At 39.7% G+C, this 25,084-nt stretch overlaps 3 protein-coding genes across 20 annotated transcripts in view; all 3 read right to left on the bottom strand.

Annotated features, from left to right (window-relative positions):
• Nucleotides 1-25,084, bottom strand: part of CADPS2 (calcium dependent secretion activator 2) — a 540,447-nt gene that overhangs the window by 362,999 nt on the left and 152,364 nt on the right. The gene's annotated exons all lie outside the window — the stretch shown is intronic.
• On the bottom strand, nucleotides 6,848-7,984 carry RNF133 (ring finger protein 133). Its single transcript, XM_030308336.1, has one exon. It carries the CDS (start codon nucleotides 7,982-7,984, stop codon nucleotides 6,848-6,850), a length of 1,137 nt encoding a protein of 378 aa, XP_030164196.1.
• RNF148 (ring finger protein 148) lies at nucleotides 11,057-12,002 on the bottom strand. The gene has a single exon (XM_030308337.1). It carries the CDS (start codon nucleotides 11,984-11,986, stop codon nucleotides 11,057-11,059), a length of 930 nt encoding a protein of 309 aa, XP_030164197.1. The 5' UTR covers nucleotides 11,987-12,002.

Raw genomic sequence — 25,084 nt, forward strand, 5'->3', positions numbered from 1 at the left:
TTGATTTTTTGTATGAGATCAACTCCAGAATCCATACTTTCTAAATGTAAGCAGACATTCCCCTTGAGCTCAACTTTCCCTTCTCAATTAGATACATTTTTCCCACAACCCTCAGCCACCCATGCTCCTGTATCCCTAAATTGTCTGGAGATTTCTCCAGTTATCACTTGCACCACCCTCTCACCAGCACTCCCAGTATCTTTTAGCTGGGAATTTTCTTCTAAGGCCCAATTCTTGAAGTCCTCAAAACAAGACTCCTCTTAAAAACTGGTTTTTCAAGCTAACTGTAGTGCTGTGGTAAAGGCCAAGAGCTGTGGAACCAGACCAAAGTCAAACACAGATGCTGCCACATAACAGCTGTTTAACTTTAGGCAAACTGCTTAGCCTCTGTGGGTCTAAGTTTTATCTAAAGAATGAGCATACCTCAGTTATTGTTAGGGTTAAATGAGTGTCTGCCTGATAAACACATGGAACAACATCCTGTCATGCCGAAACGGTTATTATCACCACACTACCATCCTAACCACCACTTTTTGAGAGAAAAAGCCATATAGCACTTGCATGGGAATACCATAAAATCAAGGAATCCAAAACAGCAGTATTAAATTTTACATTAGTAAATTACCACTAATATACAAGTCAATGGTGGATTGTTTTGTTAGTAAATCACCACAATTGACTTTGTACAGATCCTTTCTTTTGCTACGTTCTCATTTAATTCCTACAGACCTATTATTTTCAACTGTGTAGCGAACATTATTGTAAGTTATGTGGGCTCCTCAAATCCAGCACATTCAAAATGTGAACTCTTCTTCTACCCCAAAAGCTTGATTCGCCTATTTTCTACTCCAATGAATAGCACCATTATCACCTAGTGCCCCAGACGGAAATCTAGGAGTCATCCTTGACCCTGACCCTTCCTCTACTCCTGCTGACCCTAACCCTTCTATTCTTTATTCACAGTGTTGCTAAACTGAAGATGAAAGTTATGGGTATAAAGGCAAGTTCTGAAATCAGTACCAACTTGGTCATTAAAAAATCAGATCAAAAATACAAATCAGCAAATGAAATCAAAGCACATGTTATCTTGAAGGTGAATTATCTTACTCAATTTCACCCATTACTGCTTTTGTTTACACTTTCTTTTTATCACTCCTGGTTTCTTACAACAGCCTCCAGAATTCCTGGTCTTCAAGTTCCTTAATCAAAATTCTACATGATACTAACTTCTTTAGAAAACACTGTTGTTAAAACAGACTCTTAACTATAGAGAACTGAGGGTTGCTAGAGGTTTGGAGTATGGGATGGGTTAAATGGATGATGGGGATTAAGGAAGGTACTTGTGATGAGTACTGGGTATTTTAAGTGATAAATCACTAAATTTTATACCTGAAATATTATACCATGTTATCTGGAATTTAAATACTTGAAAAAGAAAAAAACAGATTAACAATCCATGATCTGAGGACCCTAGGTGGCCCAGCTGGTTAAGCGTCTGACTCTTGATTTCAGCTCAGGTCATGATCACGGGGTTGTGGGATGGAGCCCTGAGTAGGGCTCATGGCTGAGTGCGGAGCCTGCTTGGGATTCTCTCTACCCCTCTCGTGCACTCACTCTCTTAAAAAATAATAATAATCCATGATATATCAGCATTCTTAAATTCTTACATGATTATTTTACTGCCTGAATTACCAACAATATATTTCTTTGGTGGGGGGAACCACACTGCTGCTCACATCCTTCCCTCCATTAAAATGTGCTTCTTCCCAAATGATAGAGAAGGAAGTAACATTTGAAATGGAGCTAAGTGTTCTTGCTTCTCTAGCTGAAATCCATTCCTTCATATTCCCAGAAGCCTTTATCAATTGCTCTTCATGAAATATCACCCTTCATGACTTGCTAGATTTCCACCTCAATATTTTGAGTAAAGTGAAAACAAGTCAATAAGAAGTAAGCAGAGGTGAAACAAGGAACTTGATTAACATAAAGGCTCTCTGAAAAAGCCCTATGGTAGTGGTTCTCAATCTTGTCTGTTTATTGCAATCAACTTGGTAACTAAAACAAATTCTGAAGCCAGAGTCCAAAGCACAGGTGCTGGGTGCAGTCTGGACATGGAGAATTTTAAGAGCCTTCAACAGGATTCTGATGTGTAGCCAAGGTCAAGAAGCACTGCTCCATGAGAAACAAAAGAGGGACTTAAGAAAATAAAGAATTTAAAAATTTTTTTATATTTATTTTTGAGACAGAGTGAGCAAGCGTGCACATGCACGAGCCAACAGGGGAGGGAGACACAGAATCTGAAGCAGGGCCCAGGCTCTGAGTGGTCAGCACAGAGCCCGATGCAGGGTTCGAACTCACAAACTCAGATCATGATGTGAGCCGAAGTAGGATGCTTAACCAACTGAGCCACCTAGGCACCCTGAGAATAAAGAATTTTTAAATTTTTTCTGTTTATTTTTGAGACAGAGGGAGACAGCGTGTGAGCGGGGAGGGGCAGAGAGAGAGGGAGACACAGAATCTGAAACAGGCTCCAGGCTCTGAGCTGTCAGCACAGAGCCTGATGCAGGGCTCAAACCCACAAACTGTGAGATCATGACCTAAGTTGAAGTCGGACGCTCAACCAAATGAGCCACCCAGGCGCCCTGAGAATAAAGAATTTTTAAACAGAACTAAGTATCTGGTAAAAATCAGTAGAGATGACTCAGACAACCAATGGTCCTGGAAAAAAGTTTAGAAGGCAAGGAATTCAGTGGCATGTGGTAGAACAAAACAAATGGCTGCTGGTTGGTTCTAGGCTGCAGCTGGAAAAGAGATGGGCTGAAAAAGAATGGGTACAGGAAACCACAGAATGAGAACAAAGCAAGCAAGGGGTGGAAAGGAAAAGTCAAGTGAATTCAAAGAGGTAATTCTGAAAAAAGATGCTCTTAGTTGAGTCATTTTCAAAAATGACAGAAGTTGATGGCGGCGACAATGGTGTGTTGTAGAATTGGGAGATGAACACTACAGGTGTAGAGAAGTTTTGAAATCAGGATTACGCTGGTTGTCAACAATGAGGAAAGTTCATGTCAGCAGCTGAAGTCCTCAAGGAACTCTATCTCAGAGGTCTAAGATGACAGCACAACTGTGAAGACTTATAGGCAGAATATCTACAAATAAGGCAGGTTTCTGTGGAGGGACCGTGATGAGGAGCTTTAACACCTGTGCACAGGGAGCAGCTAATCTCAAGTGCATTATTCCCTCCTTTTCTAAAAAAAAGTACTTGCAGTTTATAAAAACAGGTATTTTTAAGATATTTCTTTTGGTAACTGCAGTAACTCATAATCCGTATTCTTCATCAGTAAGCACTAAACACTTAAAAATGCACCAAACACAAAGCCAAATAAATTCTAAAAGACAGAAACTGGTGCCCATAGGAAATGATGAAGAACATGGAGTCGCCATTACTCTTCACACAGTAGCCAGGAGTGAATGTTTTTTTCTTTTGTTTTTTTACATCAGTGCTTCTCTAAATTCTGATCCTTTCCTTGATTCCTGTGTGCTACTTCAAAAACCTGAAAGTCTGTAGGAGAAAACATTAACTGTACACAAAACTTAAATACCATCGGAAACACCAGCTCTCAAGCTAAGCCTTTTAAAGTACACATACTATTGTAAATAGTATGGTTGGCCAACATTTCTCTACAGCGCAACTACATTAAAGTATTTCTATAGCAAGAGACAGGGTTATAGTTTAGTGTGTCTTGTCATACAAGGAAATGTATAGATAAAATCACCTATTACATCACCCAATCAGTGGTCAAGTTCAACCAAGTGGTTAAGGCCACTTTCGGTTTAGTAAATAATTAAACCTAATATATCCCAGTAATGAAGCAAAGAAGTTGCATTTTTATAAGGAACATCAAACCCCCCTATTAGAGGTGGGTGTGGGGAATCAACTACCAGGGAATGCAAAAGTATGTACGAAGAAACACAAGGGAAAAGTATCATGACGCTGGTATTAGGAGCAAGACAGTTCCTATCATGGTCCCATGCCATTATGACAAAATACGCTTACCTCGCTAAGAGAAAATGAGGTAGCCCACAAAATAGGTAAAAATTTACTACAACGAATAATACCTTAAATTTGACACAGCAGCCTTATTTCCAGGTTCTAGTTATTAAACTCAGCAAAAGTGGTTGAACTGATCTGTTTACAACATTCTAAAGACAAAAATTAAAACTTTTGTTCGGACATAAGAAAGAGAAAGCACTCAGTCCTCTGCCTACTACATGGTAGACAACTCAGCAATGACAGCTTCCAAGCTCACTGACCTTTCCTTCCCCAACACAAATACAGGTTCTAACACCTTTTAAAGTGAAAGTTTAAAATGAAACTTCTTTCACTGAAAATTCTCAGATCAAGACAATAAGCCCACAGTGCGTTAAATGTCCATCATTAATGAGACACTGAATTACGAAAGTAAATATGTTAATTTTGTACATATGATAAGTCATGTTTACGGTTGACAGTGATGAACCAAAAGGAAAAACCAAGGAGGCACAGGAAGGACTGAAAGAGAACACAATGGCAGTTAGTGTGAAAAGCAAATTTAAATGCTAGGTCTATCGTGGAACATGTAACCCATATTTAATTTGCCAGGAAGACACACAGCTGTAATGATTCTAGAACCTAGGTTCGGGGGCTGCCAAGATGCATTCACTTCCATAGTTCCAATGATTCTCTTGGGCAACCAGTGGAAGTCACCCTTGCCACTCCATGAGCTGCTAGCCCTAGAGACTGAGATGCCAACAGTGGCCAGTCTGAGAAAGACAACTTATCCTGGATTTAGCAACAGATTCTAGTAGGAGTGGCTTTTTTTTTTCAGTCTCCTGTCTCTTTAAAGTGATCCTTGGTACCTCAAACAAATTTACTCTCCCAGGTAAAAGCATCTGGGGCGCCTGGGTGGTGCAGTCGGTTAAGCGTCCGACTTCAGCCAGGTCACGATCTCGCGGTCCGTGAGTTCGAGCCCTGCGTCAGGCTCTGGGCTGATGGCTCGGAGCCTGGAGCCTGTTTCCGATTCTGTGTCTCCCTCTCTCTCTGCCCTCCCCCGTTCATGCTCTGTCTCTCTCTGTCCCAAAAATAAATAAACGTTGAAAAAAAAAAAAAAAAAGCAAAAAGATCTGCCAAACAGTGTTTCTGTGAAATCCTCCACAGTATCGGTGCTCTGCAGTTCTTTCAAAGACCAGTTCCTTTGATTAACTGAATCAAATCTCTCCCCGGTTAGGTATAAGAGCCTGTGTAAAGGTGCCTGGGTGACTCAGTCGGTTAAGCATCCAGCTCTTGATTTCGGCTCAGATCATGATCTCAGACTCCTGAGATCAAGTCCTTCATTTGGCTCCATGCCCGGAATGGAGCCTGCTTAAGATTCTCCCTGCCCCTCCACCCCTCCCCCAATAGCACACTCACTCTCAAAAAGAAGCATGTGTGTACCAAGTCAAGTTTCACCCCTCTACCTGGTCATCTTGGACACATTTTGCTGTGTTCCGATTCTCCCTGGCCTTCAATGATTGTTTCTCCCTCCTTTAAATAGTCTGACTTGGTGTTGCAGTTAGAATCAACTGTTGCCCTTCCACCGGCTTCTGAATTCCAGGGTTGTCAGCACTGAACTCAAGAAAGTTCCTAATAGATCTCTCTCCAGTGTTGCCAAGAACAAAAAACCCCACTCTCTTAGTGTTGCACAAGAACTAAAAACCCACTGTCAGGCCAGGAAGAGTTCAAAGCTCCTTGTTAGAACTATATATGTTAAGTTGAAATAATGGATTCTGAGCTGAGAATCAGTTTTCTATTTTGTCAAGGTGATTTAGGATGAAAATTGTCAGGACTAAGTTCCCCTTATTTTGTATGATTGGGATAAACTACCCAGGTTTTCATATTAATATATATTTATGTTACAGAAAAAAAAATACTTATTACTCATCCTTTCACTCAAAACTATGAGTGTCCAGCATTCTGCTAGGTCCTGAAAATACAGTGAACAAAATAAACACAAACGCTGTCGTAAGAACATCTACATTGTGATACTTACCTGAAAATAATCTAACACGTTTTAAATCTTTAATGACAAAACATACTTAGTAAGCTGAAATACATAGGAAATGAATACACCCTAATAAACACCATAGGAATTCTTGACCATTTAAATCTTTCCACAAATCATGAACATGTAATACTTTTCAGCAATATTGGGCACTGAATTATTTGCTGTTCACTGAAAAGTGCTAGTGTTTTACTTTTAAAATTACTATCACCATGCATATGCAGAGCCCATCAAAATGTACTAACAGCTCGAAAAGAACTTCTTGCCAAGGGTGAGAGTAATAAAATTCTGGCCAGCAAAATTTTCATGCTAAGAATGAAAAACCACAGCACACATTGACTTCAAAAGTAGTATATTGTACTATAAATATATCAAAAATATTACTCTTTCTAGCACATAATTTATCGTACCCAAACAATTGACGGCATCTGTATAAGGAACATGCGAATATATGAACAATTTTCTTATCAAAATGGAGCCCAGAATATGTACAAACATTTAGGGGGGAAAGTTCATTCTTCATTTTAACATACATGTGTACAAATAGACATATATACTCAATAGACATGGACAAAAAGTTACATTTAGCAAAGGCAAAAAGGTAAACAAAAAAATCCCGCTAGGCCCTTTTTCTGCTTGACAAACAATGCAGAAAGTTACCAAAGTAACAAGAGGACACAAAAACCACACTTCAAACAGACAAACTGCTTGTCAGTATTAGGACTTGAGTTGACAAACAGGTTTAATCCACTTGCTCAAAGGTCATGCTGTCAAGGTAAAGGATGAACATCTTCAACTACTGAAGTAGGCTGGCTGTCATTCTGAGGGGGCAGCGGCACCTCCCTCGCTTCCAAAGGGGTCACTTCGTCAGATCCTCTCACAGGAGGAAGTTCACTGTCTGTCTGTTCTTCATCAGGGGACAGGGCATCGGACAATTCACTTGACATGAGAACCTGCAAAGATTCTGTCCCATCTTCAACATCCACCTGAATACCCAAAGCTTTAAGAATGTCACGTTTGCACATGGGGCACGTCCCATGGGCCAGAATCCAGGGGTCAATGCAACTCTTGTGGAAAAAGTGTTTACAAGTGAGAATACGAACTGTATCATTAGGCTTATAGAGTTCAAAGCAAACTACGCAGCTATCTCCATTTGGACTGATTTCCTCATCCCCCTCTTTCAGAACCCGAAGCTGCAGCTGGCCAAAGGCTTTCTTGAGATCAGTTGTTAACCGCTGCCATCTCCGGTTCTGAATCCTTGCTATCCAAAGTCTCCGAATACGATAAAAGATGAAATATGCTAAAGTAGCAGTTGTGACAATCACAAAAGAGACAAAATAATGATTCATCCAGATGATGTGTTTCCTCCCCACCTCAACTATGACTGTAACGTGAACTCCCTTCTGAATTAAATGCAAAATCTCCACGCCCTTGAGGTTACCAATCATCACCACAACGATGTCTTCAAATGCCTGATGAGACATGGGAAAAACCTGATTGCCAGTTCCTGGAAAGTTGTAGATGATCACTCCGCCGGCTCCCTTCTCAATGGCCACCTTAATTTTCTGCGTGAAGGTACAACCACCTCGTTCAACAAGTGCAAGCCAGGTCTCTGAGTTCTTCAATCTGCTGAAACTGGTACTGGGATTACATGCATTTTGAGTTTTTCCATCAGGTGGCACGATAACTCCTGCCACTCTCTTCAAAGTGGAGCTTCTTCCAAACACTCCCGTTTCCCCCAACTCTGACAACATCCGATTCCCAACATGAAACGAGATGTTCATGTAAGCAGTCCAGACAGCACTGGCTCTGCAACAACTGTGACTAAGAAGCCAAAGAAAACTGAATTTCATAAGCCAGGAAGAGGCAGTTTTGTTTCTGTAAGTGCTAATCTTGAGTGGAGTCATCTCTCTCCCCACCTAGCGACTGAAGAACCAACCCAACAAAAAGATGTGGCTTCCACATCTGTGGGCAATCAGTCGAAAATAATAAAATGAGAAAAATCTTCAGGGTGAAAACAAGTTCCACGGTCTTCCGGCATGTTTTTGTAAGAAATTCTTAAAGAGGTCTTAGGAGGTTCAGATGTTTTATTAGAGAGAGGAAGAGAAACCCTTTAGATTGAAAAAAAAAAAAAAAATCCCAGTCCCACTAATGTAACTCCAGATACTGTTTACAATTGGGTGATGTGATTATGACATAAAAGATAACACAGCCAATTAGATAAGAGCTTTGAATCTGCTGTCAACTTACTGACTTGAGAGTTTCAAATACTGTTATGGGTGATACCTAGGTTGTAAGATCAAGTCAATCCCTGAGCAACATATTAACAGGTATCACATTAAATCAGAAATATAACATTCATACCACACACACACACAGACACCTGAAAGCATATGCAAGAAAGCCACAGCATTATCACTCTTCTTCACAAATCGAGGAAACATGCAACAAAATGGCAAGTTTAAAATAATTAGGAATTAGCATGAAGAACAATTATGTGGTAAAAGCAATGAGCGTTACTACCATTTTTCACTCACGTGATCACAATAGATTTTTTATCACATAAAGCACTGTACTAAGTTTATTTAACAACTGCTTGCTCAGGTTCATTGGTTTGATTTGGTTTTGATTTTTAAAAGGAGGGTATCCTGTTAGATTACTTTAGCCTCGCTTGTCTCATTCTTACGTTGCCTATCCATAGGGATGACAGCAGTAAAGAACTTTAATCTCTTTTCTCTGCAGACACTGACATCTGTTACTGATCTAACAATATTTTGAGGGAAGAGAGGAAGAGTATAAGGGGAAACAATTCTGTTTAGCAGTCTTCACATCATTCATTTTAAACAAAAAGGCAACTATTGATTTTAATAAAACATCAAGGTCCCTCATTTAGATTAACACCAACAGCAGTGTTAAAGGTCACAGATGCTTTGAACAAAACATTTGCTAAAATCAAACATCCCTGATAGAAACTGCCCTTCCCCATCCCCACATACACTATCAGTTCTGCCTATATTTTTGCTCCACTTCTATCACTGGTACAAAAGGACTTCATACCAAAGTGACTTGTGGACTGACAAACATGGACAGCCCCTGGTGTAGGGGCATACACTTTCATGAGGGTATCTCTCAGTGGTTCTTATCCACTGGCTAGGAAAGCAAGAATTTTTACCTTGAACACAAATGTCTGTCCTTACAACACAGGATGCTGAGAGACAGTTTTGGCTGGGTCTCACCAGGGCTAAGGGAGCTAGTTGTTCTTATGAAATGTGAGTCAACAAAACTTGAGGGAGGGAAGAAGAACAGGGTCCTACAGGCCCAACCCAAGCGGCATAAAAACAAATACTACTGAGTAAACTTCAGCTCCCAAGAGTGAATTTTCTTTTCCAAAGGCCACTAACCAGATTGTATTTCCATACAACCCACTCTTCAAAATGTGTAGTACATAGTGTGTACATCCATAAAGTGCCATTTAAGTTGATACCAATGGTGTAGCATTTCATCCAGAGAGATTTTAGTCAAACACAAAACCCAAATCTTTCAGCCTCCCCATTGTTACACAGAAGTATTTGTGTTTATCTACTCACAATTTTTAAAGGCAGCCGAACAAAATTTCAGCTCCACTCTAGAACTGTGTCAAAATGCCCAAGCAGAAACACACTCACCACCATTTTAAGAAAACAAAAGCACTTACTAAGGTTAATTCTAGAAGAGAAATCTGCTACCAGAGCTAATTCACTAGGCTAGGCTAACTAGGCTCTGACAAACAAAAGAGATATTTTTTTGTGATGCTTTCCTTAAATGAGGTCTATAATAATTTAAAATATTTTAGTTACCTAACCAGAGGTGTTGTCATCCAAAGCAATTACTTAGAACTCATGATCTACCCAGTGCCTTTGGAAACCAGAGTTCCTATTGATTAACCATGGAGAATTAAATCAAGGTCTAATTATATAATGATTTTATTTTTTTAAGTAAGCTCTATGCCCAACTTGGGGCCTGAACTCACAACCCTGAGATTAAGAGCTGCATGCTCTATTGGCTGAGCCATCCAGGCGTTCCTATAATGAAATTTGTTTAATAGAGATTTTAGGTATCAAAAACAGAGTGTTATGCTAAGTGAAATAAGTCATACAGAGAAAGACAGATACCATAGGTTTTCACTCTTATGTGGATCCTGAGAAATTTAACAGAAGACCAAGACCATGGGGGAGGGGAAGGAAAAAAAAAAAGAGAGAGAGAGAGGGAGGGAGCCAAACCATAAGAGACTCTTAAAAACTGAGAATAAACCGAGGGTTGATGGGGGGTGGGAGGGAGGGGAAAGTGGGTGACAGGCATTGAGGAGGGCACCTGTTGGGGATGAGCACTGGGTGTTGTATGGAAACCAATTTGACAATTTCATAATTAAAAAACCCATAGAAATAATAAAATGAATCTAAAAAAGAAACTTTAAAATATCATGCCTAATTCTCTATAGCCTCAACACCAAAATCATTTTAATTTGAAGATAAAACTAATTTGCTTTTAAACATATACTGATGTTCTGGGGCGCCTGGGTGGCGCAGTCGGTTAAGCGTCCGACTTCAGCCAGGTCACGATCTCGCGGTCCGTGAGCTCGAGCCCCACGTCAGGCTCTGGGCTGATGGCTCAGAGCCTGGAGCCTGTTTCCGATTCTGTGTCTCCCTCTCTCTCTGCCCCTCCCCCATCCATGCTCTGTCTCTCTCTGTCCCCAAAATAAATAAACGTTGAAAAAAAAATTTTAAACATATACTGATGTTCTTATTTGGATAAAGACAAAAAAGTCTAACAACTTAATAGAAAAACAAGTTCAAATAGCTGGCATGATATGGAGTTTTATTTTAAAAACGCAACTTTCATCCTCTTCAGTGCTTAGGTAGAGAAGATGGAGTTTCTCTCTACATAAAGTACTACATGAAAATTCATTTAATTTTAACCTTTGGAAAGACTCAGTTACATCTTCAGAAGATTGTCTGGGTTGAAGTTTTCAGAATGTCACACTTGCACATGGGGCACGTCCTGTGTGCTAAAAGCCAGGGGTCAATGCACGTCTTATGGAAAAAATGTTTGCAAGTTAAAATACGTACTACATCTTGGGGTTTGTAGATGTCAAAGCAAACAACACAACTGTCTTCGTTTGGATCTAGTTCCTTATCCCCCTCCTTGAGCACTCGCAGTTGAAGCTGACCGATAGCTTTCTTCACATCTGCTTTCATCTGTCTTCGCCTCCTGGTGGAAGAATTGGGCCCTCTAGGTCTCCAAGCACAGTACAAGAAAAGGTAGGCAACTGTGGCAGCCAGGAAGGTAAAGAGAGACATGACATAATGGCTCAGCCATGGCATGTGCATTCTTCCCACCTCAATGATGATCGTCACGTAGACTCCTTTCTGAATCAAATGCAAAAGTTCCATGCCTTTCAAGTTGCCTATCATTACTGCAACTATATTTTCCGTTCCCTGGTGAGACATGGGAAATACTTTGTTACCCGTACCTGGATAGTTATAGATGATCACCCCATTTGCTCCCTTCTCTGCTGCCACGTTGATTTTATGTGTAAAAGTACAGCCTCCCCGTTCAATGAGGGCCAACCAAGAGTCTGCTTGTTCAGGTCTGCTGAAGTTGGTCATAGGATTACAAGCATTCTGATTCCATCCTTCAGGAAGTACCGCCACACCAGACACCCTTTCCAAAGGAGAATGATTTCCGAACACTCCACTCTCTCCTAATTCAGATATAATCCGATTTCCCACCTGAAATGTTATATTCAGGTGGGCTGTCCAAATGGCTTTTCCTTTTGAGCCAGAAAGGCTAAGTAGTAGAAAGATGCTAAGCCTCAATAGTTGAGATGAAACAGAACTATGAGTCGAAGGAGTAATTCTAAGTAGGCTCATTCCTCCATTTGCCTCTTAACTGACAAACAAAAAACAAAACATCAGTTGTAAAAAAAAAAAAAAAAAAATAGCAAAGAAGCTAACTTCAATTGTTGGCAGTAGATAATTAAAGCACATAAATGGAAAAAAGTCTGTGTTGATCAGAGGTATGTTCCTCCCTCCAGCATTTTTATTTTTGGTAGATTATCTTTCTTGTAATGAAACAGAACAAGAGTTGTTATTAGTACAATGTGATTTCAAGCAAATTATGACTTCCTCACGGGGATATTGTGACATCAGAGGTAGTTAAGCCAATCCAGGAGTTGATATTAGTGCACTGCATACTGAAATTCTATTGGCCAAAAAACCACCAAGCAAGGACTCATGGTATATAACAATTTGGATAAACTGTAAAGCAATAAACAGGCAAGTTTTTGTTTTTAAACCCAGAGTTTCTTTCCTAGCTCTGGATAGAGTGAAAACTGCCTAATACCACTCTATATTCATTGTTTTTCTGTCTGTTAAGCAAAGTAGAAATCATTCATGTATTCGTGCATGTGGCTGGCCAGTCACCAGTTCTCATGCATGGTTCCATGCTACCCAATATGCTAATCTATGGGCAGCAGGAACAAATCACTTCTACTCTCTTTCAAAATTAAATGCTTATCTCAGATTCAACATGAGGACAATAAACATGTTGTAAGCCTGATACATTGCCAACTCACAAGGCAAATTCAACTTTTCACTAAAATCGCTAAGAATCTATGTGCTAGGCAAACACTAAGCATGGATCATACATTGGAGGCAAAAACAGACAGGCACCTACTGTGTGGAGCTTACTACCTAGCGCGGACAGATTTATATATACGTAAATAAATATATATATAAATATAAAAAATCTATATTATATATATAAATATATATTTGTTTTTGAGAAGAGAGAGAGCACAAGCAGGGAAGGGACAGAGATACAGAGGGAGACATAGAATCTGAAGCAGGCTCTAGTCTGAGCTGATGCACAGAGCCTGAGGCGGGGCTCAAACTCATGAATGGTGAGATCATGACCTGAACCGAAGTCAGATGCTTAACCAACTGAGCCATTCAGGCACCCCTAGTGAGGACACATCTTAAACACATGCACAAACACGTAGCTGCAAGTTGATAGGGTCGCTGAAAGGAAAACATTCTATCCGAATATAAAAGGACACAAATTTGATTAGAGGTCCAAGGCATTGCTCCCCAAGGAAGTGGTACGTAGTACCACTAAGACTTGAAAGATAAATCAGAATTACCTAAGCTGAGAATAGTATTTCAGGCAGAGGAAATGGCAGTTTTAAGACCCTAACACAGGAAAGAACACAGCAAATGAAAAGATCTGAAGCAATGTCTGTTTGGCAAAACAGGAGAAGAGAGGGCAAAAGGTAATGAAGGAGGAGGGCAAACAGCAATCGGTGTGCAGGGTTGTAAATGTTACACCAGGATTTTGAATTAGGTCCCAAGGACAAAAGAAACACACCAAAGGGGTTGCAAGGTGGGGAGGTGGACTTACAAACATTTCAAGATGTAGACACGTGATCAAGCACACTCTGGCTGTCTCATGCGGGGAGCGGGTTGGAGGAGAAGAGTGGTGAGGGGAGCTTAGGTAGACAGTGGCTTGGACTCCTGAAATAGTAGTAAACATGCAGAGGCACAGACAAGTCAGTCACTTCAAAGGCTGAATTAACAGATCTGGTAACTGGAAGGGTAGTAGCGGGTGGAGGAAAGGAGGACCACAATGGCCACAAACCACTCTGTTTATTGCTGCAAACCATGGCATCTTTACTGCTTTAAAGATCCTTTAATGCTTATTTGCTTTAATTTTAAGTCTCACCTGAAGTCTGTTTCAAAGATCCAATAAACAGGCAACACTCAAACATTTATCATTTTCATTATATAGAACGTAGCCTATGCCCCAGGCATACTGTAACGCCTCCGGGATACAAAAGGGACAAAAAAAAATTTGAGGCATGTTGACAGAATTTTGCTGTTTTGACAAAAGCATTTAGTTGTACTCCTTGTAATATTTAATATTCACTTACAAAAATAAAATTGGAAACCATGAAACTTGTCTCATCATTCAGTTCACATCTGGACTATTGTGAAGACACACAGAATGTGGACTCTTCCTCGCTTCAAATCATGTCAAGCGCTGGCCCATTAACGTTGACCAGGTGAAGCCTTACTAGGAAGACCATTTACATCATCACATTAGGTGCTGTAGGATTACTTAACATTTGGATTTTAAGAAGTAATTCTCTAAGTCATGGGACTAAAAGGCACAGTGTAAGCAACATTAGTCAATCGTATTGTGACAGCATTGTAGGGTGACAGATGGCAGCTACCACACTTGTGGGCCGAACATCACGTATAAACTTGTCCAATCACTATGCGTATACCTGAAAATATGTAACACTGTGTGTCAACTACACCTGGAAAACACACAACTTCAAACATGAATTCCTTCTATTAAAAAAAAAAAATCACTAAGTTGTGGAGACCTAATGCACAGCCTGGTGACTACAGTAAAGAATGCTGTTTACTCAACATTTGCCAAAAAAGTAGATCTCAAGTGTCCTCATCACACACACAAATGGAAACTATGTGAGGGGATGGATAGGTTAACTAGTTTGTGATTGATTTCAAACTGTACACGTACCAAAGCATCACATTGTACACCTTACACACGTATAATTTTTGTCCATTTGTCAATACCTCAGTAAATCTGGTTAAAAAATTCTAACTTTGTTTCGGTTTGCTAATTCTTAAGGGTAAACAGTTTAAACAGGAACTATATTCTGACTCAGTAACACATCTCAAATCTCAAGGTCCTATGGTTGAAAAATGATTTGAAAATTTTACCAATTCATTGTATTTTTCTCACTACGAGGTAAGGGGATTAAGGCAATGATAGAACTCGCTAGAGTCCCAGAATACATGCAACTATAAGAAACAACTGTTTATCTCCAACACAGTGGTTTCCAAATAGGGGACAATTTTCCCTTCCAGGGGATATTTGGCTGCTTCTGAAGACATTTTCGACTGCCACGATGACAGAATACTATTGGCATGCACTGGTAGAGGCCAGGGATGCTTTTAAAAATTCCAAAGTGCACATGGATAGCCCGGTTAAATAATTATCTGGTCCAAAATGTCAATGCTGAGGCTAATAAACTAATAGAACAGGCTTGTGAGGAAGGAACCAACACAAAACTTACTTCTCCATGGGATATCTGAGCTCTTATCATAAATTAAGCTTTTATAATTGCCAATATATCAATAACGATCCCCTTTCCTGGTGCTCTCCCACCAAAGGAAAAAGGTACAAACTGCCACGTGAGTAGGTAAACAACACAGCAGCTACAGGCTCTAAATTCCTTTTACCCAAAGGAATGATATTTAAATAATCATTAACCACAACAAACATGTAATACACACTATACACTGACAAGGGCTAGAGCCTGTATCACAAGGAACACAACACGGCCCCTCTATTAAGGAGGTCATCATCTAGGTAGTGGAAAAGTGTTATGCACAAATCAGAAATAGGCATCTCTGTATCTTAACTTTCAGGTTCCACCTAAAATGTTAAGAAGGTTATAATTTTCATTACTCAAAATTTCCAGAAATCTCCACCCTGATGACAGAAGTAGCCAAATGCATTCACTCAGCATTGCCCACATAGTATCTGTAAGATACAGGCAATACTGAAGAAACTTTAATAAATGATTTCACGGGGCGCCTGGGTGGCGCAGTTGGTTAAGCCTCCGACTTCAGCCAGGTCACGATCTCGCGGTCCGGGAGTTCGGGCCCCGCGACAGGCTCTGGGCTGATGGCTCAGAGCCTGGAGCCTGTTTCCGATTCTGTGTCTCCCTCTCTCTCTGCCCCTCCGCCGTTCATACTCTGTCTCTCTCTGTCCCAAAAATAAATAAACGTTGAAAAAAAAATTAAAAAAAAAAAAGTGAATTAATAAATGATTTCACAAGTCACAGTATCCAGGGCTATGATATTCGAGATCTCTAAGAATCCACAAAACACACTGGATTCACTTAAAGTTTGAAAACTATGTAAGTTTTCTGCCAGTAACTAAATGCATACTAGGATTTGGCAAGAACAGAATATTAAAAGGCAGAATTACATCAACTTAAAATTATATATTTTATTGTAAATTAAGTTCTCATAATGTATTTTCTCTCATAAGTTAATCACTACTCTCACATATTCTCAGACATATGCAATAAAAAAATTTTTAATATACAAATGCTTTCTCCTCTTAATATTCTTGAACACAGAAAGGAGTTCTGAATATGCTTAAATGAAAGACAATAAATTTTTTAAATAACATGAAGCTGGGAATTACCTGGATAGTCAAGTACTATGTACTAGAACAGGTACAGATACATGAAAACCCCAAAATTTACTCAGGCTCTTCATTATTCCTTACATTAACCAATTTAATGACTTTCAAAGTCATTAAAGGCTCTGGTAATTAAGTATATTAGTAGACACTTGTTTTTTCTCTGTACATGTGAGGTTTTTGTTTTTTCGGGGGAAGGTCTGAGAGAGCATGTGCATAAGCAGGGGGAGGGTCACAGAAAGGGGTACAGTGCTCATAGGAGCAAGTTCGATGTGGGGGCTCGGACTCACAAACCATGAGATCATGACCTGAGCTGAAGACCAACAGTACCACACAGGTGCCCCCAAAGCAGACACATTTTAAATCACCACATGACCAACCACCATTTCTTCACTAACGTAAGCCAGGATTACTATTTCTATTTACTGGCATGCCTAACAGATGCAGGAGGAAAGTGTAGTTAGTGTAGGAGCTCCAAGAAGCCACCATGACATGGAGAACGGGGAATGCTAACCTTACTCAAACACTTAACAGTGCTGGCTCAAAAGAGCTTGTGTGAATGAGTAGTTAGCATGGTCAGGTTTTATCACACTTGAATGAATACTTTCCACTGCTTTAGTCTGGCCTTCAAAATCATTCCCACAGTGTAGAACTTTGCAATAGCATCGTTATCTAATCTCCCATCACCTTGGATTCATTCTGTTGCCAGAGCAACCTATAGACAAAAAGTAATGAAGTTTACAATGGCATTCTTTTTTTGCTTAAAACTTTAGATGGCTTGCTCTATTCAAAGGATAACACCCAAGCGGCCAAGAATGAAATACAAGCCTCTCCAGCTTGGTCCTCTTTGCTTTCATCTGGTCTCATTTTCTACAATTATCAATCCTGAAATTTATCTTCTTCAATTCAAACAGCTTATAGTTTCCTGCACTCCTATTGCGGCAGTCACTATAGAAGACCTTACACAGGCTTTATGCCTTCTAATAAGCGAGTTTGTTCCTATGGTAGGTACACTGATTGCAAACGACACCAATTACTTCCCTCCCTCTAATGACAGCCCTTACAATGTGGCTTAGAGCAGTTCCTTCCATCAGGAGGTGGATCTATTTCTACATCCTTTGAACTTAAGTAGTAAAGAGACTAGAACAGAAGTACAGACATGCCAGGTCTGAGTCTAAGCCTCAGGAAGCCTTACCGTCTTGCCCTGTTCCCCAGCTCTCGGAACCCCACCACCCTCAAGTAAAGAAAACTAGCCTAACAAGATGCTAAGTGGAGGAGAGGCCAGGCAGCCTAGCTGAGCCCACCCTACATCAGTCTACAGATAGACCAACATGTGTGAAAGGCCTTGATAAGCAGAGAGGTCTACATGATTGTGAGGTGACCACACAGAACTGAAGACTCACCTGGTCAACCCTAGACTTCTGAGCAATAACACATACTGACTCTTATTTTACAGTTTATAAAAAGAAGAAACTGCCCCGATATACAGGAGTTTGGGATGGTTTATAATGCAGCAGCTGACAGAGCTCCCTCTACAGAATTATCTACTCCATTAACTTCCTTCACAGCTAGGACTCAATGGCTCATTTTCAGTACTCATCCTCTAGCACAGTATCTAGCACATGTAGTTATCTATTGTAAGTTCTTAGTGAAGGTTGGATAAACTCATAGTGTCATTATCCTCTATATCCTAATATATACTACTCCTCATTCAATCATGTATGTATTTTGTTTTATCGTTACAAGGGTGATAATTTCAGTTTGGGTATAATTAGAATGTGCATGAGTTCAATATTGAATTCTGTATATTTAATACTCCAAACTGGATTTCCTATAGCCATACTTGAATACAAAGATAAATGAACAGGTAGAGTATGACCAAATGTCTTTAAATTTTAATGGGTATAATACAAACTACCTAAATTATATTCTCTTCTGCATTCAGAATTTAAGTCAAGGTTCATATAACTAACACTAAATTGAATACCTTTTTTTCTTCTCCATCTACCTAGTTCGAATATAGAATGTTAATCAATAGAGTAGGAATATATTAGTAACCAGTCTGAGAAGTAATTGGGGCAAAAAAAACCCTTTATTTACACTGTAACCTTTGCATCAAGAAGGACAGAGGAAGGAGCTGAACATCCTTAAGTAAACACAAGATTAAGAACTGTATTTGATTGTATGATCATCTTTCTTTGAGTTGGGACAAAATACATCTTAATATTAACTCGATCCTTTAGTCTGGAGTTTTGTTTGAAAGGGTGAATAGGCAATGCACTCAAAAAAAAAAAAAAAAAAAAAAAAAAAAGGGATCTTTTGAATAACTGCCAGGAACTTGTTCTGTTCTATCAATAGACTTTTTCTGCTTCTGTAGTAAGAGCCAACACGGAGGACCAAATGGGTATGAAGGCCGATTTTGAGGCTCTGCCATTTTAAAATTGTTCTAAAACCCTCAAGTAGATTCCAGACCTTCCTAAGCCAAAGTCAGTCATTGAAGGTTTCCGTTTTGCCTTCTGAAGACCAGTCCTGCAGAGCACACTTAACTCTGAGTAAGCTCTTAGCCACCGGAAATAGCAGGGTAGAGGCAATTAAGGAGATTTTCCCATTTAAATCAGTTATATTTTTCCAATTCACCGGTCACAAAACCTTTACCCATTTGTGAGGTAATTTAATCCTTCCTGGGAGGCAGCAGAGGAGAAAAAAGAGGAGGATGGCGTCATCATGCTAGCAGCAACTTGCTGAAGCACCCAGCTATGTGACAGACCCACGGGGAAACCCAGTCTTCACCACATGCTGAGTGAGGGGTGCCACAGTGAGTCTGTTTTTTCACTTGTACGATGGGGAAGTAATGTCGGCCTCTCAGCGCAATGGATGGTGGACTATCAGATGACCGCTTCCACGTTTATTCGGAAATCACCAAGCACACCACTGGCATGGCAGAGGCTTGATCAACAGGCCTGGCCCTTCCGCCCCTTCCCAGTTCTAGATAGCCTATTTCCTCCATTTTTCACCTAATAAAATTCTTCTCATCCTTCACGACTCATCCCAATCCTCCCTCTGCAATCTCCCCAGAGAAAAGCACCTGTTCCTATGACACATTGTTTTTACATCTATTTGACAGTCAATCCTGCCGTATATTACATGTAGTTAGATGTTTATGTCTGTTCCCAGTTCAGTTTGACCTAAAATGTCTGGTGAGTAATGTTAACTTATTTGTATAAAACTGGTTTCCTCCCTTTTGCCCCTATACTAGCACAGGGACTAGCGCTAGGGACTAGGGTCCCTGTCAAATATGTGTCTTTTCAAGTACTTATTCTTCAAAATACTAAGATCCATCAGCAGCTCTGGCAACCTCTGCTTTGTACAGCCACCCATTTAAAAAATATATAAAACAGGCAATGATGTGACAAGTCTTCCCTCAGCTAAGAATTACTTTGACAACAGTTGTCCAGCAAAGGCTTATTTAGTATCACAAGATCAGAGGCCATCCGTCTGACATTTTTTCTGTGAAATAAATTCCATCCACAGCTCTATACTTGAAAAATGGAATAATATAAAGCCATAAAGTAATAACTATTTCTAATGTTTAAGTAGACCCTACTGAATCAAAAACCCTTTAGTTTAGGAGTGCCTGTGTGGCTCAGTCGGTTAAGCATCTGACTCTTGATTTCGGCTCAGGTCATGATCTCCTGGGTTCATAGGTTCGAGCCCCACATCAGGCTCTACGCTGAGTGTGTGGAGTCTGTTTGGGATTCTTTCCCCCGCTCCCTCTGTCCCTCCCCTGCTCTCTACCTCTCTCTTTCAAAATAAACATTAGAAAAATTCTTTTAGTTTATAGATCAACATATCTGTATCTCAAGTCATATGTCAAATGGTCAATATAAGAAAACTATCAGATTAATATTGTGCATTTCAGCACCTCAAAGCCCTAGATTAGATCAGCAGTAATACTTAAAGCACAAAGTTCTAAATGACACCAACTTTCTCAGCAACCCAGAAGGCCTTCTATATTCCCCAGCCAAAAATGTGGTCAAATCCTACAATCCCCAGAAACCTGCTGATTAAAATCCTATAATTCTAAGAAGTTCTCTATATTGACAGAATATTTGCTATCACTTTTCCACATGTAACATTCACTCTTAAAGACTAGAGACCTAGTCTCTACATAAATGCCTCTTAGCATCTCCAACTAAACAGTTAACATGGCTGCCCTTTAGAGAAAGGGTTTTGGGACTCAGAGGGGGCAAGAAAATAGTCACAGAGCTTAGTTATTATTATTGTTGGAATATACATGACCAACTTCAAACAAAAGGTGTTTTTTGTTCCCTCACACCCACAGACCTCCTATAAAATCAAAACAAAGTAAAGCTTTTGATTAGCTTTCCTGACATGATATTGTTCATTATGTTGAAAAGGAGCCTTGTTTCACCAATTGTTATATTACTAATCCACATTAAACTCGAAGAAGAACATTCAGGTCACCAATGACTCAAACTATCCATGAGTTTTTAGGAAAAGATGTTTGAGTTTTAAGGGACAGATGTTATGTGAGAAAGCAAAGTGTGTGTAAACTACACGTAAAGAATTTCATTCTGTGCAACATAGCTGAATTACTGATGTTCCACTGTCCATTTTATTGAGAGGACACTAAAATTACTCAGGTGGAAAAACTAAATGATCGACATCCCATATAAATGAAAGTAGACTGTAAAAAGATGGCGGCAGAGTAGGAAGACCCTAGGCTCCCTTTATCCTAGGAATACAACGAGATCATACTAAATATCCCAGAAATCAACACGAAATCTGGCGGAACAAACTCCACAACTAAAGATAGAGCGGAAGCCACATCAAAGAAGGTGGGAAGTGCAGAGGTGTGGCTTGGGAGAGAACTGGATCATAAACGTGGTTGCAGAGAAGGGGGAGAGGCAGATTAGCACATAGGGGAGTACATGGGGAAAATGAACCCCTACAGCAAGTGGCTTGGAAAGTGAGAGGACCTAGATTTCATGAGTTCTTGAAACAAGCACAGCTTAAAGCCTGGAGTTTTAAAGCCTGGGTCAGCATGCTTGGCCCTGGGAGAGGCTGGAGGATACTGGTGCTGAAGGGCAAACTGCCTGTGGACCAACAGTATGGAAACAGTTATCTGAAGAGCACCTGGGGCACAGTTGGAAGGTTAGTTGCTCGTCTCAGAGCATGTCCCAAAGAGGGAGTATCGAGAGTGAGATCCTACCAGTAACAAAAGAACTGGCAGGTGCCATTTTCTTCCCCACCCTTCAGCATTGAGCACAGGGCTACCTGCAGTAACCAGCCAGTGCCCGTACTCATTACCCAACTTGCTCATACCAAGTCCCAACCCCTGCACTATGGTGGAACCATCCTTCCCAGTCACACCTGCCTCAGTCTTGGCCCTGCAGGAACCCCTCTCTCAGAAGACCAGCCCAAACCCCTGCCCACACCACAACCCCCAACCCTGGGGTTTTTCCAAGTCCTCTGTTCTAGTGGCAACACAGACAGGTCTCATTTCAGAAGCAGATGAAAGCATACCTAGTTAAACTTAGCACATTCAGACCAGGGACCAAACATTGCACACAACACACAAAGAAAGCCTCTGCAGAAGGCTGGTCTAAAGGGAAAAAAAAAACAAAACAAACAAAAAAACAGCCAGGACACAACAGCAGAGTGCACGGAGCACACACTGACGACAATCCCAGAAGCACCAGGCCCTGAGAAACAGGGGATGCTAAAATCCAGGGCACTATGGGATTTCTTCTTCATAAGGCCATTAAAGGAGAAGTAACTGACTTTCCTAATACACAAAATAGGCACAGATACTTAGACAAAATAAGAGGAATGTCCCAAATAAAAGACCAGGACAAGGCCAGAGATCTAAGTGAAACAGGTGTAACAGGTCTGATAGAGGATTTAAAGCAATCATCAGAAGGATACTCACTTGATTTGAAAAGAGTGTAGGTCGTGAGTGATACCCTTAACACAGAGATAAAGAATAAATAGAGATAAAGGCCTCGATAAACAAAACGAGAAACATGCTGGATGGAAGGGACAGGAGGCTGAGAGGAACAAATTTATGACTTAAAAGAGTAATGGAAAGAAATCAAGGTTAACAAAAGAGAAAAAGAGTTACACAAAAGAACTTAGGGAACCCAGCGATTCCATCAAACATAGTAACATTCATATTATAGCAGTCCCAGAAGAAAAGGAGAAAGGGGGACAGAATATATTTGAAAACATAATAGCTGAAAGCTTCCCTAACCTGGAGAAGGAAACATATCCAGATCCAGGAGGCACAGAGAAACCCTAACAAAATTAACAAAAGCAGATCGACACCAAGGCATGTTGTAATCAAAATGGCAAAATGTAGTGATACAGGAAAAAAACACTATAAAAGAATCAAGACAAAAGATGGTTATATACAAAGGAAACCCCACCATAAGGCTATCAGTGGGTTTTTCAGCAGAAACATTCCAAGCCAGAAAGGAGTGGGATGATATACACAAAGTGCTGAATGGGAAAAACCTGCAACCAAGAATATTCTACGCCACAAGGTTATCACACAGAATAAGAGGAGAGATAAAGAGCTTCCCAGACAAAAACTATAAGAGTTATGACCACTAAGCCAGCCCTGTAAGAAATAATAAAGGGGACTCTGAGTGGAAAAGGAAACCAAAAGTTACAGTATAAAGGCAGGAAACACAATAGTAGTAAAAATGAGCATTTTTGTAAAATATCAGTCAAGGAACTCACAAAATAAAAGAATAGAAATGATTCCTTTAGGTATATGTTTTAAGTATGGTATGTTTTAGGTATATGACCAATATACATGCACCTACAACATGGGGAGGAGTAAAGAATGGGTTCCATCATTAAAGGAACCACCTTTAATGGTTCCATTAAAGGACCATCAACTTGATATAGACTATATACATAGATGTTATATACAAACCTAATGATAATCGCAGATCAATAATAAATGTGCAAAGAATAACAAGAAAGAAATCCAAATAGATCATTAAAGAAAATCAGCAAACCATGAAAAAGCAAAAAAGGGTGAGGGAAAATCTTCAACAACCACAAAATAATTAATAAAATGGCAATAAATATGTATCAATAATTGACTAAACACCCAATAAAAAGATATTGCGTGATGGAATGGATAAAAAAAACAAAAACAAAAAAACCAAGACCCATGTATATGCTGCCCCTAAGAGACTCATTTCAGACCTAAAGACACCTATAGATTGGAAGTGAGAGGACAGAAAAACATTTATCACGCAAATGGTTGTAAAAAGAAAGCTAAAGTAGCAAAGCTATGTTGGACAAAATAGATTTTGAAACAAAGACTGTAATAAGAGACAAAGGAGAACATTTATAATAAAAGACAATCCAACAAGATGTAACAACTGTAACTATTTATGCACCCAGCATGGTAGCAACAAGATAATTAAAACAGTTAATAACTAGGTCAAAGGAACCAACCAATGATAACACAATGGCAGCAAGGCACTTTAACACCCCACTTACATCAATGGACAGATCGTCTAACCAGAAAATCAACACGGAAAAACTGGCTTTGAATGACACACTGGACCAGATGGATTTACCAGATATATTCAAAAACATTCGATCCTAAAACAGAACACACATTCTTTTCAAATGCACATGGAACATTCTCCAGCACAGATCAAGTATCAGGCCACAAACCAGCCTCAAAAAATTCAAATACATCCAAGTCATACGATGCATCTTTTCTGACCATACACTGAGAAACAAAGTCATTCACCAAGAAAACCACAAAAATAGGATTAAATAACATACTACTGAATAATGAATGGATCAACCAGGAAATAAAGTACACAGAAATAAATGAAGATGAAAACACAATGGTTCAAAACGTTTCGGATGCAGCAAAAGCAGGTCTAAAAGGAAAGTTTATTACAATATAGGCCTATACAGAAGAAAAATCTCAACCTAACCTTCCACCTAAATGAACTAGAAGAACAAAACCTAAAACCAGGATAGGGAAAGAAATAAAGGTTGGAGCAGAAATAAAGGATATAAAAACTAAAAAACAAAACACAAAAATAAACCATAATAGAACAGATCAATGAAACCAGGAACTGGTTCTTTGGAGGGGGAAAAAAAAAATCAGTAAAACTAACAAACCTCTAGGGCACCGGGCTGGCTCAGTCGGTTAAGTGTCTGGCTTTTGGTTTCTGTTCAGGTCATGATCTCATGCTTCGTGGGAGTGAGCCATGCTGTTGGCATGGAGCCTGCTTGGGATTCGGTCTCTCTATCCCTCCCCACAGCTCTTGCTCTCTCCAAATAAGCTTTAAAAAAAAATGATAAACTTCTCTCCAGATCAAGAAAAGAAAGGACCCAAATAAATAAAATCATAAATGATAGAGGACCAATACCACCACAGAAATACAACTATGAGAATATTTATGAAAAACGACATGCCAACAAATTGGATAACCTAGAAGAAATGGGTAAGTTTCTGGAAACATATAACCTGCCAAAACTGAAACAAGAGGATACAGAAAATTTGAATAGACCAATTACCAGCAAAGAAATTGAATCAGTAATCAAAAAACACCTAACAAAAGTCCAGGACCTGACAGCTTCACAGGCAAATTCTACTAAACATTTAAAGAAGAGTTAATACCTATTCTTCTCAAACGATTCCAAGAAATAGAAGAGGAAGG

The sequence above is a fragment of the Lynx canadensis genome, chromosome A2 (assembly GCF_007474595.2).
Source record: "Lynx canadensis isolate LIC74 chromosome A2, mLynCan4.pri.v2, whole genome shotgun sequence".
NCBI classification, from domain to species: Eukaryota; Metazoa; Chordata; class Mammalia; order Carnivora; family Felidae; genus Lynx; species Lynx canadensis.